This window comes from Salvelinus namaycush, chromosome 37, assembly GCF_016432855.1.
Source record: "Salvelinus namaycush isolate Seneca chromosome 37, SaNama_1.0, whole genome shotgun sequence".
Taxonomy (NCBI): Eukaryota; Metazoa; Chordata; class Actinopteri; order Salmoniformes; family Salmonidae; genus Salvelinus; species Salvelinus namaycush.
This window is the reverse complement of record NC_052343.1, coordinates 2,490,644-2,515,960: the sequence shown is the minus strand read 5'-3', so window position 1 is coordinate 2,515,960 and position 25,317 is coordinate 2,490,644. Positions and strand designations below refer to the sequence as shown.

At 40.5% G+C, this 25,317-nt stretch overlaps 1 protein-coding gene across 1 annotated transcript in view; it reads left to right on the top strand.

Annotated features, from left to right (window-relative positions):
* The first annotated feature begins 4,915 nt into the window (after window positions 1-4,915).
* Window positions 4,916-25,317, top strand: part of ptprub (protein tyrosine phosphatase receptor type Ub) — a 259,721-nt gene continuing 239,319 nt past the window's right edge. Inside the window, exons 1-2 of the mRNA XM_038977378.1 lie at window positions 4,916-4,937; window positions 5,164-5,292. Coding sequence (XP_038833306.1) covers window positions 4,916-4,937; window positions 5,164-5,292 — 151 coding nt within the window. The remainder of the gene's footprint in view (window positions 4,938-5,163; window positions 5,293-25,317) is intronic.

The window sequence follows — 25,317 nt, the reverse complement described above, 5'->3', positions numbered from 1 at the left end:
TGTCCTTCTGGAAGGTTCTCCCATCTCCACAGAGGAACTCTATCTGGTCACCTCCCTGACCAAGGCCCTTCTCCCCAGATTGCTCAGCAGCCAGCTCTAGGAAGAGTCTTGGTGGTTCCAAATGGAGGCCACTGTGTTCTTGGGGATCTTCAATGCTGCAGACATTTTTTGGTACCCTTCCCCAGATCTGTACCTCAACACAATCCTGTCTCGAACCTCTACGGACAATTCCTTCAACCTCGTAGCTTGGTTTTTGCTCTGACGTGCACCATCAATAGTGGGACCTTTATATAGACAGGTGGGTGCCTTTCCAAATCATGTCCAATCAATTGAATTTACCACCGGTGAACTCCAATCAAGTTGTAAAAACATCTCAAGTATGATCAATGGAAACATTGATGCACCTGAGCTCAATTTATAGTCTCATGGTGAAGGGTCTGAATACTTATGTAAAATAGGTATTTGTTTTATTATTTATAAATGTACAAACATTTATAAAAAACTGTTTTCTCTTTGCCATTATGGGATGTTGTGTGTAGATTGCTGTGGATGTATTTTTTTTGTTGTTGCCATTTTAGAATAAGGCTGTATATTAACAAAATGTAATACTTTACGAAAGCACTGTATGTGTACAGTGGATACATAGAAATACATTTGACATTTGAAGCTCTCTCCCACTAATTGATTGTACAATGTACAGTCGTGGCCAAAAGTTTTGAGAATGACACAAATATTAATTTCCACAAAGTTTGCTGCTTCAGTGTCTTTAGATATTTTTGTCAAATGTTACTATGGAATACTGAAGTATAATTACAAGCATTTCATAAGTGTCAAAGGCTTTTATTGACAATTACATGAATTTGATGCAAAGAGTCAATATTTGCAGTTGACCCTTCTTTTTCAAGACCTCTGCAATCCGCACTGGCATTTTGTCAATTAGCTTCTGGGCCACATCCTGACTGATGGCAGCCCATTCTTGCAAAATCAATGCTTGGAGTTTGTCAGAATTTGTGGGTTTTTGTTTGTCCACCTGCCTCTTGAGGATTGACCACAAGTTCTCAATGGGATTAAGGTCTGGGGAGTTTCCTTCCCATGGACCCAAAATATCTATGTTTTGTTCCCCGAGCCACTTAGTTATCACTTTTGCCTTATGGCAAGGTGCTCCATTATGCTGGAAAAAGACATTGTTCGTCACCAAACTGTTCCTGGATGGTTGGGAGAAGTTGCTCTCGGAGGATGTGTTGGTACCATTCTTTATTTATGGCTGTGTTCTTAGGCAAAATTCTGAGTGAGCCCACTCCCTTGGCTGAGAAGCAACCACACACATGAATGATCTCAGGATGCTTTACTGTTGGCATGACACAGGACTGATGGTAGCGCTCATCTTGTCTTCTCCGGACAAGCTTTTTTCCGGATGCCCCAAACAATTGGAATGGGGATTCATCAGAGAAAATGACTTTACTCCATCCTCAGCAGTCCAATCCCTGTACCTTTTGCAGAATATCAGTCTGTCCCTGATGTTTTTACTGGAGAGAAGTGGCTTCTTTGCTGCCCTTCTTGACACCAGGCCATCCTCCAAAAGTCTTGCATGCAGGTGCACTCACACCTGCCTGCTGCCATTCCTGAGCAAGCTCTGTACTGGTGGTGCCCCGATCCCGCAGCTGAATCAACTTTAGGAGACGGTCCTGGTGCTTGCTGGACTTTCTTGGGCGCCCTGAAGCCTTCTTCACAACAATTGAACCGCTCTCCTTGAAGTTCTTGATGATCCGATAAATGGTTGATTGATATGCAATCTTACTGGCAGCAATATCCTTGCCTGTGAAGCCCTTTTTGTGCAAAGCTATGATGACGGCACGTGTTTCCTTGCAGTTAACCATGGTTGACAGAGGAAGAACAATGATTCCAAGCACCACCCTCCTTTTGAAGCTTCCAGTCTGTTATTCAAACTCAATCAGCATGACAGAGTGATCTCCAGCCTTGTCCTCGTCAACACTCACACCTGTGTTAACTTCTTTGGGCTGCAAGCCCGATGTCGGTACACTTATGACAACAGCCAGTTCAAGTGCAGGGCGCGAAATTCAAAATATATTTTTTAGAAATATTTAACTTTCACACATTAACATGTCGAATACAGCAAATGAAAGATAAACATCTTGTGACTCCAGCCAACATGTCCGATTTTTAAAAATGTTTTACAGCGAAAACACCACGTATATTTATGTTAGCTCACCACCAAATACAAAAAAGGACAGACATTTTTCACAGCACAGGTAGCATGCACAAAACCAACCTAACTAACCAAGAACCAACCAAACTAACCAAGAAACAACTTCATCAGATGACAGTCTTATAACATGTTATTCAATAAATCTATGTTTTGTTCGAAAAATGTGCATATTTGAGCTATAAATCAGTTTTACATTGCAGCTACCATCACAGCTACCGTGAGAAATAGCACCGAAGCAGCCAGAGTAATTACAGACACCAACGTGAAATACCTAAATACTCATCATAAAACATTTCTGAAAAATACGTGGTGTACAGCAAATGAAAGACAGGCATCTTGTGATTCCAGCCAATATTTCCGATTTCTTAAGTGCTTTACAGCGAAAACACAATATAGCATTATATTAGCTTACCACAATAGCCAGAAACACAAGCCATTTACCAGCAGCAAAAGTTAGCGATCGTAACAAACCAGCAAAAGATATATAATTTTTGACTAACCTTGATAAGCTTCATCAGATGACAGTCCTATAACATCAGGTTATACATACACTTATGTTTTGTTCGAAAATGTGCATATTTAGAGCTGAAATCAGTGGTTATACATTGTGCTAACGTAGCATCTTTTTCCCACAACGTCCGGATATTTTTCTGACACTCACATATTCTGACCAAATAACTATTCATAAACATAACTAAAAAATACATGTTGTATAGGAAATGATAGATACACTAGTTCTTAATGCAATCGCCGTGTTAGAATTCTAAAAATAACTTCATTACGACATGCAGTTTACGTTATGGCGAGAGCGTGCCCAAAATCTGGGCGCAAACTACTAGTTCACATGTTCGACAGATATATGAAATAGCATCATAAAATGGGTCCTACTTTTGATGATCTTCCATCAGAATGTTGTACAAGGGGTCCTTTGTCCAGAACAATCGTTGTTTGGATTTAGAATGTCCTCTTCTCCAGTCAATTAGCACGGAAAGCTAGCAAAGTGGCGCGAAGCTCTCCTTCCTGAACAAACGCAGACAAAGCAACACGCCTAACGTCCCGAAAACATTTCAATAATCTAATAAAACTATATTGAAAAAACATACTTTACGATGATATTGTCACATGTATCAAATAAAATCAAAGCCGGAGATATTAGTCGTCTATAACGACAGCTTTACAGAAGGCAATACCAGGTCCCTTCTCGCGCGTTCCAGAAAACAGGAAATTGGGGTCACGTCATGCCAAGAGTTTTTATTCGACCTCAGATCATGTTATACACTCCACTTCTTCTCTCACTGCCTGTTGACATCTAGTGGAAGGCGTATGAAGTGCATGTATACTAATAAATATCAAGCACATTTATAGGCAGGCCCTAGAACAGAGCATCGATTTCAGATTTTCCACTTCCTGTCAGGAAGTTTGCTGCAAAATGAGTTCTGTTTTACTCACAGATATAATTCAAACGGTTTTAGAAACTAGAGAGTTTTCTATCCAATAGTAATAATAATATGCATATTGTACGAGCAAGAATTGAGTACGAGGCCGTTTGAAATGGGCACCTTTTATCCAGGCTACTCAACCTCTTTGGGCTGCAGGGGCAGTATTAACGAGAGAATCACTGACATGATGTCAGCTGGTCCTTTTGTGGCAGGGCTGAAATGCAGTGGAAATGTTTTTTTGGGCAATTCAGTTCATTTGCATGGCAAAGAGGGACTTTGCAATTAATTCCAATTCATCTGATCACTCTTCATAACATTCTGGAGTATATGCAAATTGCCATCATACAAACTGAGGCAGCAGACTTTGTGAAAATGAATATTTGTGTCATTCTCAAAACTTTTGGCCACGACTGTACACACACAATTTTATGTTATGGTTTCAGTTTGTGAGTGCGTGTAATATGACGGTTAGATGCATGTTTGTTTTCAACATTATAAACAATGGCAACACTGCCATGTTGAGCTGAGCCATGCTGTTGGAAAACCACATTAGTGTCTGACTTTCGGCAGATGCACCTCCCCTGACTTTACTCCTCAACTTTCTTCTACAGTCAGTTGCTTTAGCCTTACCACTCAAACGCTCCCAACCAATATCTACGGTGCTGTTCATGGCAACGTCATCTCGCCGAGTCTATCTTGAAATTATAAAGTCAATCTTAATGAGACCTGCCAGATTCAGAAGCTTGAAAACCCCATTACAAAAAAAACATTACAAAAGAAGCCTAATCTAATTCATAATGGCTTTTATTTAAAATACTTTTTGATTCAAAGATAATGGTTTCAGTATAGTCTGTTTTTCAAACGGGTTTGTTCATTATTTTATTTCAGTTTACAAATAGTTTTTTCAAGATCAGTTTTCAGTTTTAGTTTACTTTTAACAACCTTAGTGTGTTGGTGAGTGAGAGCGTCAGGGGGGCTGGAGTGGAGTACAGATTGCATTGCGCCTGGCTATTAGTGTCTGGGTGAAGTGGGAAATGGATTTCTCAGTTGGTTGTCTGGCATCTGTCCCATCTCAGTAATAGAAAGAGGATCAGAGGGGATATCGTAGTGAAATATTGCCCAAACAAGCCACTACACAAGAACACTGGAATAATAACTATAGTGGAACGTTTCTGAAGTGAAGGCAGGTGTGGTTGGGGGTTGATGGTGGGTTCTCACCTACAGTACTGCAGCAACCCCTTTATTCTCTATGGAGCTTCATGTTATCACAAGTGAAATACAAATAAGATGCAAATACTGATTCATGGTGGCCATGGCTGAAACGTGTGTCCATCTTGGGCAAAATCTATGATTCCTAGGAATTCAAATTAAATGTGATTATGTGCAAGCCATTAACAAATATAATCCATTCATCCCTTGATATTGAATGACATTGACTTCAACATCATGTGTGACCTCCCACTTAATGTCATCTCCTTTTCTCTCTTTCCTCGGCAGCAGGCTGCACCTTTGATGAGGATTCTGAGCCCAGTCTGTGTGACTTCACCCAAGGCGAGGACGATGACTTTGACTGGCAGCTCTTCCGGACACACAACTCGCCCTACGCCTCTTCTGACCTCCTGCGTGGTGAGTCCCTGCTCTTATTACGCTTCAGAGTATTAACGTTTTATTTGGTGCTATCCTGGTATCCACTATGGTATCTAACGCAAGTATCACTTTCACTTTGTGGATGGGGTATCTGTATCAGAAAGCATAAGAAACAAGGACTGGGGTAGTATGAGACTTCTCAAGTCTTAATGTGGGATGTTCTCCTCCCAGCCAACGACATACACATTGTCTTGCTAAGCAGCCAGTGCCCGCTCTTCTTAGGTGTGATTTACAGTCTTTGTGCGTGTTCGCACGTGCATGTTCGTTCAAATGAAATGCTGAAGCTGTCCAGAAGCTGGGAGTGTTTAGGAAACACTCCAAAGTGTGGATGCCTTCCTATTCTATTAATGGGATTCGGTGTGAAGTTAGAGAAGCAGAATTAACTTGGACGAAAACCCCCTAAGACACCATAACTACATAATAGAATATGAGATAAAGTGACAGAATAAATGGTTGGCTGAAAGAAAAAATAGATATTACGAAAGATAACATGAGCTGTGCTGAGAGACAGACGACAAAATGATAAGACTCACTACGATGGATGGAGACGACAGTCACACTGAAGAAGGTCCAAAAATTCCTAAAGGGAGATGAAGTGAAGGCACTTTTAAAAAAATCACAATGCTGATTGACATGAAATCACTTCATACCACCAAGCAACACGCACATTACATTCATAATTTATAAATCCAACGATCCCAAACTGTTAAACTGCATATCTCTGTATCCTAGGAGGAACTCCACAGTGAGCAGCTCACCCTGCACTAACATAAAGAACATGAGCACATCTACTGCTGCTAAGCTTCCCAGTAAAGCTCATGAAGTCAATCATTTGCTAGTAACAGATGACATTCATATTCTATCTCTGCAACTCACTTAGATAATATTTTTGATGATACAGTGGTAGTAACACAAGGTTATAACATTTACAGAAAATATAGAAATGCCAATGGTGGAGGTGTTGCTGTCTATATTCAGAACCACATTCCCTGTACAGATTAGAGAGGATCTCATGTTAAATAATGTTGAAGTAATATGGGTACAGGTTCATCTGCCTCACCTAAAGCCCATTCTGGTGGGAAGCTGCTACAGACCACCAAGTGCTAACAGTCAATATCTGGTTAATGTGTGAAATGCTTGATAATGTATGTGATATCAACAGAGAAGTATATTTTCTGGGTGATTTAACTATTGACTGGCTCTCATCAAGCTGCCCACTCAAGAACAAGCTTCAAACTGTAACCAGTGCCTGCAACCTGGTTCAGGTTATCAATCAACCTACCAGGGTAGTTACAAACTGCACAGGAATGAGAGGTCATAAGAGGTCATACAATAAGTTTTGTAGTGATTCCTATGTTATTAATTAAAATAATATATGTTGGTCTGTGGTGTGTAATGAGGAGAAAACAGACACTGCACTTGACATTTATGAAATTGCTTATTCCAGTTGCTAATAAGCATGCAGCCATTAACCTCTCTGGGATATGTGGGACGCTAGCGTCCCAACTGGCCAACATCCAGTGAAAATGCAGAGCGCCAAATTCAAATAAATTACTATAAAAATTAAACTTTGAAATCACACATTCAATATACCAAATTAAAGCTACGCTTGTTGTGAATCCAGCCAACGTCAGATTTCAAAAATGCTTTACGGCGAAAGCAAACGATGCTATTATCTGAGGATAGCACCCAAGCAAACAAACACAGACCATCATATTTCAACCCTCCAGGCGCGACACAAATGGCAGAAATAAAGATATAATTCATGCCTTTGACGAGCTTCTTCTGTTGGCACTCCAATATGTCCCATAAACATCACAAATGGTTAAAGGTTACCTGTAAGCTTTGTCCAAACATTTCAAACTACTTTTGTAATACAACTTTAGGTATTTTTTATGTGAATAATCGATAAAATTGAATACGGGATGATCTGTGTTCAATACCGGAGGAAAACAAAGTGTAGCTAGCTTTCAGGTCACACGCCTCTAACAAAGAGTACACATCTCTCTACCCTCGTTCTGAACAGTGTTACTTTTTAATTTCTCAAAGGAACAACCTCAACCAATTTCTAAAGATTGTTGACATCCAGTGAAAGCGATAGGAACTGCAAGAAGGTCCCTTAGAAATCTGGATTCCCAATGAAAACACATTGAAAAGAGAGTGACCTCAAAAAATTAAATATATATATGGTTTGTCCTCGGGGTTTCGCCTGCCAAATAGGTTCTGTTATACTCAGATATGATTCAAACAGTTTTAGAACCTTCAGAGTATTTTCTATCCAAATCTACTAATAATATGCATATCTTAGGTTCTGAGTAGCAGGCAGTTTCCTTTAGACACGCTTTTCATCCAGACGTGAAAATACTGCCACTTATCTCAGAGAAGTTAAGAAAATGACTGTAAAAACTGTTAAATCCCCATGAATTGATGAGGAATTTAAAAATTGTACAGTTGAGAGGGATGAGGCAAAATAAATGACAAATAAGTCTGGCTGCACAACCAATTGGGAAAACGTATTGCATATTGAGGAATCATGTGACTAAACTGAATAAAAAGAAGAAGAAACTACACTATGAAACTATCAGGTTTCAGGTATGACCCAGATGCAGACAGTGTCGAAGTAACAAAAGTTTATTTCTAGTACAGGGGCAGGCAAAGAACAGGTCAAGGGCAGGCAGAGGTCAGTAATCCAGAAAGGGTTCAACACGTCCAGAACAGCAGGTAGTCTCAGGGTCAGGGCAGGCAGGGGTCAATAATCCAGAGAGGTGTGGCAAGATATAGAACAGCAGGCAGGCTCAGGGTCAGGGCAGGCAGAAAGGTCAAAACCGGGAAAGACTATAAAACAGCAACAAGAACAAACAGGAGCAAGGGGACAAACACTGGTAGGTTTCACAAAACAACTGGCAATAGACAAACAGAGAACACAGGTATAAATACACTGGGGATAATGGGAAAGATGTGCGACACCTGGAGGGGGTGGAGACAAGCACAAAGACAGGTGAAACAGATCAGGGTGTGACAGAAACAAAGATAAATGAAATAAATAATTATTTCGTAAAAAGCTTTGGAGCACCTTAAATGAAATTCTAGGAAAAAAGGCAAACTCAACTATCATTCATTGAATCAGATGGCTCAATCCTCACAAAACCAACTGATATTGCCAATTACTTTAATGATTTTTTTCATTGGCAAGATTAGCAAATTTAGGCATGACATGCCAGCAACAAATGCTGACACTATACATCCAAGTATATCTGACCAAATTCTGAAAGACAAGCATTGTAATTTTAAATTCTGTAAAGTGAGTGTGGAAGAGGTGAAAAAATAATTGTTGTCTAATAACAATGACAAGCCACCGGGGTCTGACAACTTGGATGGAAAATTACTGAGGATAATAGTGGACAATATTGCCACTCGTATTTGCCATATTTTCAATTTAAGCCTACTAGAATGTGTGTGCCACCAGGCTTGGAGGGAAGCAAATGCCATTCCGCTTCCAAAGAATAGTAAATCCCCATTTACCTGCTCAAATAGCCGACCAATCAGCCTGTTATACCAACCCGTAGTAAACTTTTGGAACAAACTTTCAGCATGCTTATAGAGAAGGACATTCAACAAGCACAGCACTTACACAAATGACTGATGATTGGCTGAAAGAAATTGATGATAAAAAATATTGTGGAGGCTGTTGTGTTAGACTTCAGTGCGGCTTTTGACATTATCGATCACAGTCTGCGGCTGGCAAACGTATGTGTTATGGATTTACACCCCCTGCTTTATTGTGGATAAAGAGTTACCTGTCTAACAGAACAGAGAGGGTGTTCTTTAATGGAAGCCTCTCCAACATAATCCAGGTAGTATCACCTAGGCCCATTACTTTTTTCAATCTTTACTAATGAATTGCCACTGGCTTTGAGGAAGCAGTGTCTATGTATGCGAATGACTCAACACTATACATGTCAGCTACTACAGCGACTGAAATTACTTAACAAAGAGTTGCAGTTAGTTTGAGTGGGTTGCAAGGAATAACTTAGTCCTAAATATTTCTAAAACTAAAAGCATTGTATTTGGGACAAATCATTCACTAAACCCTAAACCTCAACTAATCTTGGAATAAAACATGTGGAAATTGAGCAAGTTGACTTAACTGCTTGGAGTCAACCTGGATTGTAAACTGTCGTGGTCAAAAGATATTGTCACAACAGTAGCTAAGATGGGGAGAAGTATGTCCATGATAAGGCGCTGCTCTACCTTCTTGACAGCACACTCACTGTACACACAAGTACACATGGATTTTGTACTGTATACATGTGGTAGTGGTAGAGTAGGGGCCTGAGGTCACACAGTCTGTGAATGTATTGTCATGTTTTTAAAATGGTATAAACTGCCTTCATTTTGCTGGACTCCTGGAAGAGTAGCTGCTGCCTTGGCAATGGGGATCCACAATAAATATAAATACTAAACTTTTCATTCACATTCTAGTCATCTGCTGCCATCAGACACCATCCAATTTAGCGCAGGCGTTGTGATAATTAATACGTTCCCCTTCCATTTGAATTAAAACCGGATGACATTTACACCAATCTGGGGCCTTCAGTGAAACTATAAGCGGGGGTGAAGTCAGGCAGGCAGGTGACAAAGAGGAACGAGACAGCTTTGGGAACACATTATCGACCAAGAACCAAGACAGATACGTGAGTTTACTCACCCAGGCTCCTTTTATCTGGGTCACACCCATGGCAAGATGTAAGGTAGTATATTAGCTCGTATTATACATCTGAAATAGCACCGTGAAAATACCATGGTATACATGGGATCCTAGAACGGAGCAATGCAAGGAAATCACATTTTATTTGTGACAAGCGCGGAATACAACAGGTACAACCTTACAGTGAAATGCTTACTTACAAGCTCTTAACCAACAATGCAGTTTTAAGAAAATACCTAAAAAAGTAAGAAATAAAAGTAAAAAAATAATTAAAGAGCAGCAGTAAAATAACAATAGTGAGACTATATACAGGGGGTACCGGTACAGAGTCAATGTGTGGGGGCACCGGTTAGTCGAGGTAATTGAGGTAATATGTACATGTAGGTAGAGTTAATAAAGTGACTATGCATAGATAATAACAGAGTAGCAGCAGCGTGGGGGGGGGGGGGCAATGCAAATAGTGTGGGTAGCCATTTGATTAGATGTTCAAGAGTCTTATGGCTTGGGGGTAGAAGCTGTTTAGAAGCCTCTTGGACCTAGACTTGGCGCTCCGGTACCGCTTGCCGTGCGGTAGCAGAGAGAACAGTCTATGACTAGGGTGGATGGAATCTTTGACTATTTTTAGGGCCATCCTCTGACACTGCCTGGTATAGAGATCCTGGATGGCAGGAAGCTTGGCCCCAGTGATGTACAGGGCTGTACGCACTACCCTCTGTAGTGCCTTGCGGTCAGAGGCCGAGCAGTTGCCATACCAAGCAATGATGCAACCCGTCAGGATGCTCTCGATGGTGCAGCTGTAGAACCTTTTTAGGATCTGAGGACCCATGTCAAATCTTTTCAGTCTCCTGAAAGGGAATAGGTTTTGTTGTGCCCTCTTCACGACTGTCTTGGCGTGCTTGGACCCTGTTCGTTTGTTGGTGATGTGGACGCCAAGGAACTTGAAGCTCTCAACCTGCTCCACTACAGCTCCGTCGATGAGAATGGGGGCGTGCTCGGTCCTCCTTTTCCTGTAGTCTTGATCACGTTGAGGGAGAGGTTGTTGTCCTTGCACCACACGGTCAGGTCTCTGTGTCACTGGGCAGCTTGTGTCACTGGGCAGCTCTCGGCTGTGTTTCCCTTTGTAGTCTGTAATAGTTTGCAAGCCCTGCCACATCCGACGAGCGTCGTAGCCAGTGTAGTACGATTCGGTCTTAGTCCTGTATTGACACTTTGCCTGTTTGATTGGTTTTTGGAGGGCATAGCAGGATTTCTTATAAGCTTCCGGGTTAGAGTCCCGCTCCTTGAAAGCGACAGCTCTACCCTTTAGCTCAGTGCGGACGTTGCCTGTAATTCATGGGTTCTGGTTGGGGTATGTACGTACAGTCACTGTGGGGATGATGTCCTCGATGCCATCGGAAGAATCCCGGAACATATTCCAGTCTGTGCTAGCAAAATAGTCCGGTAGTAAAGCATCTGCTTCATCTGACCACTTTTTTATTGTCTGAGTCACTGGTGCTTCCTGCTTGAAATTTTGCTTATAGCAGGATAGAATTATGGTCAGATTTGCCAAATGGAGGGCGAGGGAGAGCTTTGTGGGCGTCTCTGTGTGTGGAGTACAGGTGGTGTAGACTTTTTTTCCCCTCTGGTTGCACATTTAACATGGTGATTAGAAATGAATTTAAACGGATTTAAGTTTCCCTGCATTAAAGTCCCCGGCCACTAGGAGTGTCGCCTGTGGAAGAGCTATTTCCTGTTTGCTTATGGTGGTTTACAGCTCATTGAGTGCGGTCTTAGTGCTAGCATCGGTCTGTGGTGCTATGTAGACAGCTACGAACAATACAGATAAACTCTCTAGGTAGATAGTGTGGTCTACAGCTTATCATGATATACACTGCCTCAGGTGAGCAAAACCTTGAGACTTCCTGAGATATCGTGCACCAGCTGTTGTTTTCAAATATACATAGACCGCCACCCTTTGTCTTGCGATCTCATTCTGCGAAATCTCAGTCTCTTTCTCCTGCGAATGACGGGGATGAGGGCCTGTTCGGGTGTCTGGAGTAAATCCCTTTCGTCCGACTCATTAAAGAAAAGTTCTTCATCAATTCAAGGTGAGTAATCGCTGTTCTGATGTCCAGAAGCTCTTTTCGGTCATAAGAGACGGTAGCAGCAACATTATGTACAAAACAAGTTACAAACAATGCGAAAAGACCAACAAAATAGCACAGTTGGTTAAGAGCCAGTAAAACGGCAGCCATCCTCTCCGGCACAATTACTTATTATCAGGAAGGCAGTTTACTCAGGTTTGCAGTCTGTGTAAGTTGTCTCATATCCTTGTATATCACATCAGGAGTTTACTGTAACAATCCACCATCAGGGCAGAGAAGGTAAGGTGGAGGATAACTTGTGTTTATGAGATAAGGCTATTTACAGTGGGCCGGTATTAACTTTCTCGGCTGAGACATTGGTGCCCAGGGAAGATTTGCAAACATTGCCTGTGGTCTCTCACAGGAGAAATCAGGATTTTTCAATGTAGAGGGAAAGCTTGTGGAAGGAATGAGGGAGGACGAATTTAATATAAGCATTTCTCCTGTTTAAGCTGTTTATCATTTTCATTTTCCTTCTGAAATGTGCTAGAGACTAATATGCCTACAGGCATATAGTACTGTATGTGCGCCCCATGACGAACATGGATAAACTGTTACTGAGTCATGAAATAGTTTAACGTTTTGTCAAAGAAAATTAAATAATCAGTCAGTGTAAGTATCACTTTCACAGCTGGATGTAAGAAGGATTGAGAGTCGAGGACTGGGCTGGACAGACACCACTTATATGAAGAGTCATACCAGAAACGCACAGATCCTGGGTTTCTTTAGTTATGACCTTCCAGAAGAGATGAATCAGACTTTATTAGATGAATGTATGACAGGACTGTCTGTCGTGACATACATACTTGTTCAAGATAAGAATAGAATTGAATAGAACTTAATGTTGAGCATGGTAAAAGTGATTGCTTTGCTTTTCTTGAGAAAAGAGATGGGGAAAGACCCCGCTAGCCGATTTGGTTCCTTGGAAGGTTCCTTGGAAGTTATGGGAATGTACGTTTTTGCTTTCAAATCAAATTTTATTGGTCACATGCACATGGTTAGCAGATGTTAATGCGAGTGTAGCGAAATGCTTGTGCTTCTAGTTCCAACAGTGCAGTGATATCTAACAAGTAATCTAACATTTCACGAACAACTACCTAATACACACATCTAAAATCTAAAGGGGTGAATGAGAATATGTACATATAAGTATATAGATGAGCGATGGCCGAGCGGCATAGTCAATGTGCAGGAGATGGTATAAAATACAGTATATACATGTGGTATGAGTAACGTAAGATATGTTATACATTATTAAAGTGGCATTATTTAGAGTGGTATTGTTTAAAGTGACTAGTGATCCATTTATTAAAGTGTCCAGTGATTGGGTCTCAATGTAGGCAGCAGCCTCTCTGAGTTAGTGATTGCTGTTTAGCAGTCTGATGGCCTTGAGATAGAAGCTGTTTTTCAGTCTCTCGGTCCCAGCTTCGATGCACCTGTACTGACCTCGCCTTCTGGATGATAGCGGGGTGAACAGGAAGTGGCTCGGGTGGTTGTTGTCCTTGATGTACCTATTGGTTCTGGGAACGGAGCCATATGTTTTGGGAAAGTCCATTTTTTTGGTTGCAGGGAGGTTCTGAGAGTTTTTCTATGGTTCCCTGAAAGAAAAAGTTTTGGTTTTATGAATGGAAATTATAGGTTATTTGAAGGAATTAAATAACATTCTGAGAACATGTTTCTATAAGACTTTTCATAACACTGCTAGTTTAGTTTGGGTTAACTGTTTTGAACTCCAAGCACAGATAGGATACATGGAAATGTATTTACTTAGGCATTAATCAGCTGACACGGCATCAGTGAGATTCAAACTTATGATCTGCTGTCTGTCCATGGAATTAGTCCTCTGCACCACCAGGATGGAGCTACTGTAGCATGCCATGTTTTTTTCTCAGTCATACAAAGCTGTTCATTTGAGTATTTTTCAAAGGAAACCAGCACTCATTAAGATCAGGTGTGGCCAATTAGTGGGCGTGGCCAACACACCCAAACACGGAGAGAGTTTTGTTGAGGCTGAGAACAGAATGTAAACTACCGTTCAAAAGTTTGGATTCACTTGGAAATGTGCAAAATTAATAGGAAAATATAGTCAAGACGTTTACAATGTTATAAATAATGAATTTTAATTGAAATAATAATTGTACTTCAAACTTTGCTTTTGTCAAAGAGTCCTCCATTTGCAGCAATTACAGCCTTGCAGACCTTTGGCATTCTAGTTGTCAATTTGAGGTAATCTGAAGAGATTTCACCCCATGCTTCCTGAAGCACCTCCCACAAGTTGGATTGGCTTGATGGTCACTTCTTACGTACCATACGGTCAAGCTGCTCCCACAACAGCTCAATAGGGTTGAGATCCGGTGACTGTGCTGGCCACTCCATTATAGACAGAATACCAGCTGACTGCTTCTTCCCTAAGTAGTTATTGCATAGTTTAGAGCTGTGTTTTGGGTCTTTGTCCTGTTGTAGGAGGAAATTGGCTCCAATTAAGCAGCGTTCACAGGGTATGGCATGGCGTTGCAAAATGGAGTGATAGCTTCCTTCTTCAAGATCCCTTTTACCCTGTACAAATCTCCCACTTTACCACCACCAAAGCACCCCCAGACCATCACATTGCCTCCACCATGCTTGACAGATGGCATCAAGCACTCCTCCAGCATCTTTAAAAATGTTCTGCGTCCTACGAATGTTCTTCTTTGTGATCCGAACACCTCAAACTTAGATTTGTCTGTCCATAACACTTTTTCCCAATCTTCTTCTGTCCAGTGTCTGTGTTATTTTGCCCATTTTAATCTGGCCTGAGATATGGCTTTTTCTTTGCAACTCTGCCTAGAAGGCCAGCATCTCGGAGTCGCCTCTTCACTGTTGACATTGAGACTGGTGTTTTGCGGGTACTATTTAATGAAGCTGCCATTTGAGGACTTGTGAGGTGTCTGTTTCTCAAACTAGACACTCTAACGTACTTGTCCTCTTGCTCAGTAGTGCACCGGGGCCTCCCACTCCTCTTTCTATTCTGGTTAGAGACACTTTGCGCTGTTCTGTGAAGGGAGTAGTACACAGCGTTGTACGAGATCTTCAGTTTCTTGTCAATTTCTCGCATGGAATAACCTTCATTTCTCAGAACAAGAATAGACTGACAAATTTCAGAAGAAGGTCTTTGTTTCTGGCCATTTTGAGCCTGTAATCAAACCACAAATGATGATACTCAACTAGTCTAAAGAAGGTCAGTTTTATTGCTGCTTTAATTAGCACAACAGTTTTCAGATGTGCTAACATAATTGCAAAAGGGTTTTCTAATGATCAATTTGCTTTTTAAAATGATAAACTTGGATTAGCTAACACAACGTGCCATTGGAACACAGGAGTGATGGTTGCTGATAACGGGCCTTCGTACGCCTATGTAGATATTCCATAAATAAATCTGCCGTTACCAGCTACAATAGTAATTTACAACATTAACAATGTCTACACTGTATTTCTGATCAATTTGATGTCATTTTAATTGACAAAAAAATTGTTTTTCTTTCAAAAACAAGGACATTTCTAAGTGACCCCAAACTTTTTAACGGTGGTGTTTATCTTTTTGAAAGTTACTAATGTTTCTTGTGTGGGAATACAAGAATTGTACTTTTGAGTTCTGTAAAGTCAGTGTGGAAGTGGTGAAAAAATATTGTTGTCTGTCAACAATGACAAGCCACCGGGGTCTGATAATCGAGATGGAAAACAATTGAGGATAATAGCGGACGATATTGCTACTCCTATTTGCCACATCTTCAATTTAAGCCTACTAGAAAGTGTGTGCCCTCAGGCCTGGAGGGAAGCTAAAGTCATTCCGCTACCCAAGAACAGTAAAGCACTCTTTACAGGCTCAAATAGCCGACCAATCAGCCTGTTACCAACCCTTAGTAAACTTCTGTAAAAAATGGTGTTTGACCAGATACAATGCTATTTCACAGTAAACAAACTGGCTCTAACCAGACTTTCATCACACTTATAGGGAAGGACAATCAACAAGCACAGCACTGATGACTGATGATTGGCTGAGAGAAATTGATGATACAATGATTGCGGGGGCTGTCTTGTCAGACTTCAGTGCAGCTTTTGACATTATTGATCATAGTCTGCTGCTGGTAAAACGTTTGTTATAACCTTGTATTGCTACCACTGTATCATCAAAGGTATTATCTGAGTTTCAGAGTCAGAATATTAATGTCATGTTACGAGCAAACTATTGATGGCTAGCAGCTTGATGGCTAATAGCTTAGCGTCTCTGTCAAGCAGGCTTCAACCTGTCTGTCAAGTGGTGTTCCGGGACAAGGAATTGCAGTCCTAGCTGTTAAAAGCTAACCATGTCGCGGAATCCATGCAAAAACAAGTTCCTTATTCGTATTTAATGAATATCAGTTTTGTTTCAATCAAAAATAACAAACCAAGTGTTTTACAGCATGCAATGTTCAGCTGCGCACTCTGATGAAGATGGGAAGAATGCTGTTTGTAATAAATCTCTTCTCTGCCTTTTTAACTACACTATCAACAAGGCAAGGGAGGTGCACAGTACTACATAGAGCCATGGCTACATGGAACTCTATTCCACATCAGGTAACTGATGCAAGCAGTAGAATCAGAATTAAAAAACAGATAATAATGCATCTTGTAGAACAGCGGGGACTGTGAAGAGTCACAAACAGGCACAGACACACATACTGTACACATGATAAGATACGCACTCGACACACACGTACACATGGATGTTGTATTGTACGTATGTGATATAGGGGTGTAGTGGCCTGAGGGAACACACTAAATATATTGGGTAAAGTGTTATGAAATGTAAGGTCATGTAATATTTTAAATTGTATGTATCGGTCTTAATGTTGCTGGACCCCAGGAAGAGTAATGGGGATCCTTAATAAACACATACATCATTCTGGAAATGGTGCTGTAATTTGTTTACCTATATATTTGTAGGGGATTGTTTTAGAGTAGAGGATAGGGAACAGACGTTTCTGCCGAGTAATTGAGGGGTTGGTGCTTTTGTGAGTTGCTTTGTTTTGTAAAACAGAAAAAGATTGTACGATATGATTGCGTCTCCTGATCTTTGAACCTTAACCTGACCTTTTTAATGTTAAGTTCTTCCATCCACGTCCAGATACAATTATTAAATAGTTTTGAGAGGTACCAGCAATGTCCACAATAGTAAACTGGCTATAGGAGCAGTGGTGGAAAAAGTTCTCAATTGTCAAACTTGAGTAAAAGTATAGATACCTTAACAGAAAGTTACTCAAGTAAAAGTCACCCAGTATAATACTACTTGAGTAAAAGTCGAAGTATTTTGTTCTAAATATACTTATGTATCAAAAGTAAACATAAATGCTAAAATATACTTAATTATCAGAAGTGAAAGTATAAATAATTTTTAATTCCTTATATTAAGCATAGCGGACAACACCATTTTCTTGTTTTTTTACATTTACGGAACGGGGCACACTCCAACACTCAGACATAATTTACAAAAGATGCATGTGTGTTTAGTGAGTCCGCCAGATCAGAGGCAGAAGGGATGCCCATGTGTTGTCTCGAATTGGACCATTTCCTGTCCTGCTCAGCATTCAAAATGTAACGAGTACTTCTGGGTGTCAGGTAAAAAGGATGGAGTAAAAAGTACATTATTTTCTTTTGGAATGTAGTAAAGTAAAAGTAGTCAAAAATATGTAGTAAAGTACAGATACCCCAAAAGTAGTACTTTTAAAGTACGTTTACTTAAGTTACACCACTGTATAGGAGCTACAGTGAAAAACACTCTAGAAACAAGAATACACCTATCCTCCAAATGGAAAGGCCTTTGATGAAAATAATCAAAGAAACAAATATCTCCCTGCAGTGAAGTGTATTTTTCAATTTAAGTCAACATTTACAGAAAGACAACTTCAGTATTGGGAAACATATTTGCATCACATAAGAAAACAGTGGTGACTTTTGCATGAAATTGCTTGAATTGCTTTGCTGCTTTGCATAATGTTGCCGTGCTGATCAATGCCTTGTCTGCAATGTCTGTCAAAATAAGAAATGTTATGTCACCACGGAAGCACAGTAAAAATATACCGCAGACAAACAGAAGTAATACTTTTTAGTTTTTAGGGCAAACAAAACCGACAATCTCGCAATCACGTTGGGGAATGAAGCTTTGGAATACTGAACACACATACTAGAGGCTTTCAGTGGTTGCCTGAAGGGTGGCGATTTAATTTACCATCTCATCTGAAGACCTGTGAGCTATCTGCCTGTAAGGAATGCTCCAGGTTCCTTCTGAAATAATAATGCCTCCCTGTTTGTCTTTGGAGGGTCGTGTAGAGAAGAAGAGAGGTACAACGTGTGTGTACATTTTTGGGTGCTGCTGAAAGCCAGAGGTAATAAGCAAATAGATGGGGGTGTAAATCGGACCTGGCTGACTAAATCTAAACCTAATGGGAAAAGCAGCACATAAACCCTCCAAGTCTATGGGAAATGATGCTCTGTTATACAACTCCAGGACGCGACGTTGATAAAGTATATTAGCAGGAAGATAAAGAGGTCCTGGGTTGACACCAAGGCATTTCCTTTTCTCTAAAGGTAATTCAATTCATTTGTTTTATGTCTTCTTGCTTGAGAGGACTGTTTATCTATCTGAGGGGACTGTAGCCTCATTAGCTCATGCCAAATGAGATGATATTTAGTATTCACCGAGGCCTGATAAAATAAATACATTTTCCCTGCATAGGAAGGTGTTCTTAATGTTTTGTACACTCAGTGTATATGTATGGCTGTCACAACTTGGTTGATTTTCTGAAACAATGGATCACTTTCCAGAAATACTTATGGCTTGCAAATTATGCAATTTATTCATTACATTAAAATGTAATTAATAAATACATTCCCATCAAATCATAGGTGCATTGGCCCAATGTGGGCAGCCTACATGGGCCAATATTCTAGGCTGCATTGGGCCCACATCATTCCAATGTGGGCATGTTTGCTGAAAAAAGATTGGCTTATTTCAGGCAAAGTGAGGGCTGCCTTCACAAGATATCAAATGTTATTGGTCACATACACATGTTTAGCATATACACATGTTATTGCAGGTGTAGCGAAATGCTTGTGCTTCTAGCTCCGACAGTGCAGTAATATGGGCTGCCCACATTGGGCCACACTGGGCAAATGCCTTGGGGGCCAACATGGAGCTGATGAGCAAAGGCGCATTGGCCCAATATTGTCAGCCAACATGGGGCCAATATTTGAACCCCCGTTGGGCCCACATCGTGCCAATGTGGACATGTTTTCTGGGAGGGCATGTCTGTATTCATCGAGGCAATTTCTACTTTGTACATTCCCTCACATTGAACTTTGACCTAGATTTGTAATTTTAATTGGTCAATGTTTGTCAGGGTCATACACAAACCTTCTAAGCCAGATTTTGGTTAATATGAATGTTCTCAGAGTTTTTGTGTGAGACACTTTGTGACCTTGCTTTCCTGTACACGATTAGTTGATGACTGGCCCTCCATGTCACTCATAACGCTTCTTAATGACAGAGGGCAGAGGAAGTGGCTTGACATTGTTAGGTTCTAATTATCAGAGTAAGAACTTAACAGACACTATCAAAGCTTAAACCAAGTGTATTCTTCCCAAAGGAGCGGACAGCTGAATCGACAAAGACATGGTTACAATAGTGGTGTTATACAGTTGAAGTCGGAAGTTTACATACACCTTAGCCAAATACATTTTAACTTAGTTTTTCACAATTCCTGACATTTAATCCTAGTAAAAATTCCCTGTCGTAGGTCATTTAGGATCATCCACTTTATTTTAAGAATTTGAAATGTCAGAATAGTAGTAGCTTTTATTTCTTTCATCACATTCCCAGTGGGTCAGAAGTGTACCTACACTCAAATAGTATTTGGTAGCATTGATTTTAAATTGTTTAATTTGAGTCAAACATGTCAGGTAGCCTTCCACAAGCTTTCCACAATAAGTTGGGTGAATTTTGGCCCACTCCTCCTGACAGAGCTGGTGTAACTGAGTCAGGTTTGAAGAACTCCTTGCTCGCACATGCATTTTCAGTTCTGCTCACACATTTTCTATGGGATTGAGGTCAGGGCTTCGTGATGGCCACTCCAATACCTTTACTTTTTTGTCCTTAAGCCATTTTTCCAAAACTTTGGAAGTATGCTTGGGGTCATTGTCCATTTGGAAGAACTATTTGCGACCACGCTTTAACTTCCTGACTGATGTCTTGAGATGTTGCTTCAATATATCCACATTATTGTCCTCCCTCATGATGCCATCTATTTTGTGAAGTGCACCAGTCCCTCCTGCAGCAAAGCACCCCCACAACATTTTATGGCGGTTTTGGAGCAGTGACTTCTTCCTTGCTGAGCGGCCTTTCAGGTTATGTCGATATAGGACTCGTTTTACTGTGGATATAAATACTTTTGTACCTGTTTCCTCCAGCACCGTTAATGTTGTTCTGGAATTGATTTGCACTTTTCGCACCAAAGTACGTTCATCTCTAGGAGACAGAAAACGTCTCCTTCCTGAGCGGTATGACGGCTGCGTGGTTCCATGGTGTTTATACTTGCGTACTATTGTTTGTACAGATGAACGTGGTACCTTCAGGCATTTGGAAATTGCCCCCAAGAATGAACCAGACTTGTGGAGGTCTACATTTTTTTCTGAGGTCTTGGCTGATTTCTTTTGATTTTCCCATAAGGTCAAGCAAAGAGGCACTAAGTTTGAAGGTAGGCCTTGATATACATCCACAGGTGCACCTCCAATTGACTCAAATGATGTCAATTAGCCTATCAGAAGCTTCTAAAGCCATGACATAATTTTCTGGCATTTTCCAAGCTGTTTAAAGGCACAGTCAACTTAGTGTATGTAAACTTCTGACCCACTGGAATAGTGATACAGTGAATGATAAGTGAAATAATATGTCTGTAAACAATTGTTGGAAAAATTACTTGTGTCATGCACAAAGTAGATGTCCTAACCGACTTGCCAAAACTATAGTTTGTTAACAAGACATTTGTGGAGTGGTTGAAAAATGAGTTTTAATGACTCCAACCTAAGTGTATGTAAACTTCCGACTTCAACCTTATGTACCCCACTTTGGGTGTAGTCTCCTCCTTCTCGGTAAACATTACATCTTTATTGCTAGGCAGTAAACTAAGTGATACTGGCAATACATTTTTCCCTTAACGTGACCTGACTTGACCTGACCTCGACCCGCTTATCCACGGCTCTCTCGCCACATGTGACCGTTTTCCCTGCACTCAGCCTCTCCCAAGCTTAATTTCACCCACCATAACCCTTCCTCCTACAGACAACTCCTGGTGTAAACCCTGGGCTATGGCACCCCTCATGTCTCTATTTGAACTAATGATAGTTAAAGCTCAGAAATCCAAACCCATCAACATTAACAAAGGCACAGGGACACACACAGGCTGTATGGTAATGTGTCCCCTTCTGGCGGCACTGTCTTTATAATTAGTGTCACTTGACAGGGACAACAAGAGGACCTCTATGAGTAAGGTTGTCGGTTTAACAACATAATTGAGACACAGGCGGCACACTCAGCAGCACACCCAAACAAACGTGCGGCATCACCTTGACCCAAGTGAGTCAACATGGCCGTTCGTTTTTATCAATATCATCTCATGAAAAAGGTTGTCCAGGCGAGGACATGAAAGCAGCAGCAGCAACCTAAACAGGGACAGAAGAAAGGTATTTTCTTGTGTTTTGTGTCAAGACGGCTTTGGACAGTCACGTACTGTACTAGGCCCTATGCAACATACTTGCTAATATTTGGAGGGACTGTTGCTCTTTAAACCATTAAAGATAATGAATTAGATGAGAGAACAGCGTTGTTATATTAAGCTTAGCCTTCAACCCTCAGGGCAAAAGTGCAGGGGTCTAAAGCAATGGAAGACGTTAACATGGATTGGATTATCAGGACTTTATGAGGGCATGTTCATGGTATGGAAAACAGAAAGGGAAACGCCACACACTGCTGCTCATGCTGCCGTGCAATTTTATTGTAACAATGTTTCGACCCTTAGGTCTTCATCAGGCATCCATATCGCAGGTGGGGGTGGAATGTCACATTTATAAGAGCAGTACTCAGTGACATCACTTCCTGAAACAGGAGGTGAAAACAATATTAACATTCAATGTAAGAAAATATATGATCATACATAAGGAATGTGATAAATATTTACAGTAAAATATATATATATATATTATTTTTTTTCCAGCATGAGACTGATCGATAATGTCAAAAGCCTCACTGAAGTCCTACAAAACAGACCCCACAGTCTTTTTTTTTCATCAGTTTCTCTCAGCCAATCGTCAGTCATTTGTGTAAGTGCTGTGCTTGTTGAATGTCTTTCCCTATAAGCGTGCTGAAAGTCTGTTGTCAATTTATTTACTTTAAAGTAGCGTTGTATCTGGTCAAACACAATTTTTTCCAAAAGTTTACTAAGGGTTGGTAACAGGCTGATTGGTTGGCTATTTGAGCCAGTAAAGGGGGCTTTACTATTCTTACGTAGGGGAATGACTTTTGCTTCCCTCCAGGCCCGAGGGCACACACTTCACAGTAGCCTTAAATTGAAGATGTGGCAAATAGGATTGGCAATATCGTCCGCTATTATCCTCACCTCTTCCACACTCACTTTAAAGAATTCAAAATGACAATTCTTGTCTTTCATAATTTGGTCAGATATACTTAAATGTGTAGTGTCAACGTTCATTGCTGGCATGTCATGCTTAAGTTTGATAATCTCACCAATAAGAAAAGTATTAGTCGTTGGTAATATCAGTGGGTTTTGTGATGAATGAGCCATCGGATTCTATGAATGAAGTACTCCAAAGCTTTTTACCATCATTCTTTATGCCATTTAGCTTTGTTTCATAGTGTAGTTTATTTTTCATTTTATTCAGTTTAGTCACATGATTTCTCAATTTGCAGTTCGTTTGCCAAACGGTTGTGCAGCCAGACTTATTTGCCATTACTTTTGCCTCATCCATCTCATACATACAACTTTTCATAATTTTTACAGTCATTTTCTTAGTGGGTGCATGCTTATTAGTAACTGGAATAAGCTATTTCAGAAATGTGTCAAGTGCAGCGTCTGGTTCCTTGTCATTACACACCACGGACCAACAAATATTCTTTACATCAACCACATAGGAATCCAAAAATGTATTGTATGACTTCTTATACACTATATTAGGCCCAACCTTTGGAACTTTGGTTTTCCTAGATATGGCTACTATATTGTGATCACTACAGCCCGATGGATTTGGATACTGCTTTCAAGCAAATTTCTGCAGCATTAGTAAAGATGTGATTAATACATGTTGATGATTTCCTTCCTGTGCTGTTTGTAACCACCCTGGTCGGTTGACTGATAACCTGAACCAGATTGCAGGCACTAGTAAAAGTTAGTAGATTTCTCTTTAGTGGTAGCCTGTTGAAAGCCAGTCAATATTTAAAATCACCCAGAAAATATACCTCTCTGTTGATATCATATACATTATCAAGCATTTCTCACGTTATCTGTGCTAATAATGTACGTTTTTTGGGGGTGTTATGTATGTACAAGCATTTCACTACACCCGCAATAACATCTGATAAATATGTGTATGTGACCAATAACATTTAATTTTATTTGTCCAGATACTGAATGTTAGCACTTGGTGGTCTATAGCACCTTCCCACCAGAATGGGCTTTAGGTGAAATATATGAACCTGTAGCCATATTACTTCAACAGTATTTAACATGAGATCCTCTCTAAGCTTTACAGGAATGTGGTTCTGAATATAAACCGCCACACCTCCACCATTGGCATTTCTGTATTTTCTGTAGATCTTATAACCATGTATTGCTACCACTGTATCATCGAAGGTATTATCTAAGTGAGTTTCAGAGATTGTCAGAATATGAATGCCATCTGTTACTAGCAAATTATTGATTTCATGAACCTTGGTTGTCTCTAAGTATACTTTAGTGATTTATCTTGTTTTTCAAAGTTGCTTTGGTATCCATGACATGTCACTATGCAGTATGTGTTTTGTCAAAAGGATTCACATTATTTGTCTTGCTCTCCAAGAAGAGAACCAAGAACAGTTTCATCATATCATTGCCCATATTCAATTCCACATCCCCTCTATGGGGAAAAACTCAAAAGTAAAAAGCTTGTACAATAGAACCCTTTAAACATGTTGAGCTTGTTTTGCTGAAGGTTAAACAATGGCATACATCATAAACTTGATGACTGGACATCATCAAATTGACGTTGCTCTCTATCGTATGCTGGGGTTTCATTGTAAGGTTCAGTGCCTTTCTTGGGGGTAAATATACTGTTACAGCTCTTCACTTTGAGGGTTTAAGCCACCACCATGTGTTTGTAAAGGCAGTGCCCTGTGTAACTTGGGTGCTACTGTACATACTTCAGAAGTTTTGGATGTAAGATCCAATTGAGTCGGCATCTGGTTGAATTGCCACGAGTCCTTGAGGGAAGGGGATCTGAGGACCGAACCTCTCCATCTCCTCTCGTTCCCCCTTCTCTCTCACTTACTTGTTCCTTCTCTCGCTGCTTCTTAAATGCAATCTATTTCTGGAGTATTACCATAATAACGTGTGTGGCACACAACTCACTGTCAACGTAATTGATATGTAGATGCCGCTGATGGGTGGAGTCATTTGCATATAATCATGTTAACTGATTTGATAATGACTGTGGAAGGCCTGATGCAAGTGGAATGCCTCTCAGGAGATGGATGGCTATTTGAATTATACACAATAAGCAATACATTACATCAGGTCGCAGTGATCAACGGCACTCCACATGACTGCCTGTCCTATACCTGGGGAGTGTGGGACCACACATCTATAAACTACACCGCACTGCATTTATCACCTGCTTCTACTCTTGTAGTGGCTTGGCTGCCTTCCACCAGAGTTGTTTTTATGACATTTTGCTTCGTGTAGTTTCTGTTTATTAGCAGGTTATCTGTCAACTATGATGCTACCATCAAGAGGTAATAATGGGGTAAAAAGCTTTGGCCATTTGTTGCAGTTGAGGCATTGTGACAAAATGGCTGCTGTGTATCTCCTCGGTTTCAATCCACTTAGTATGCTG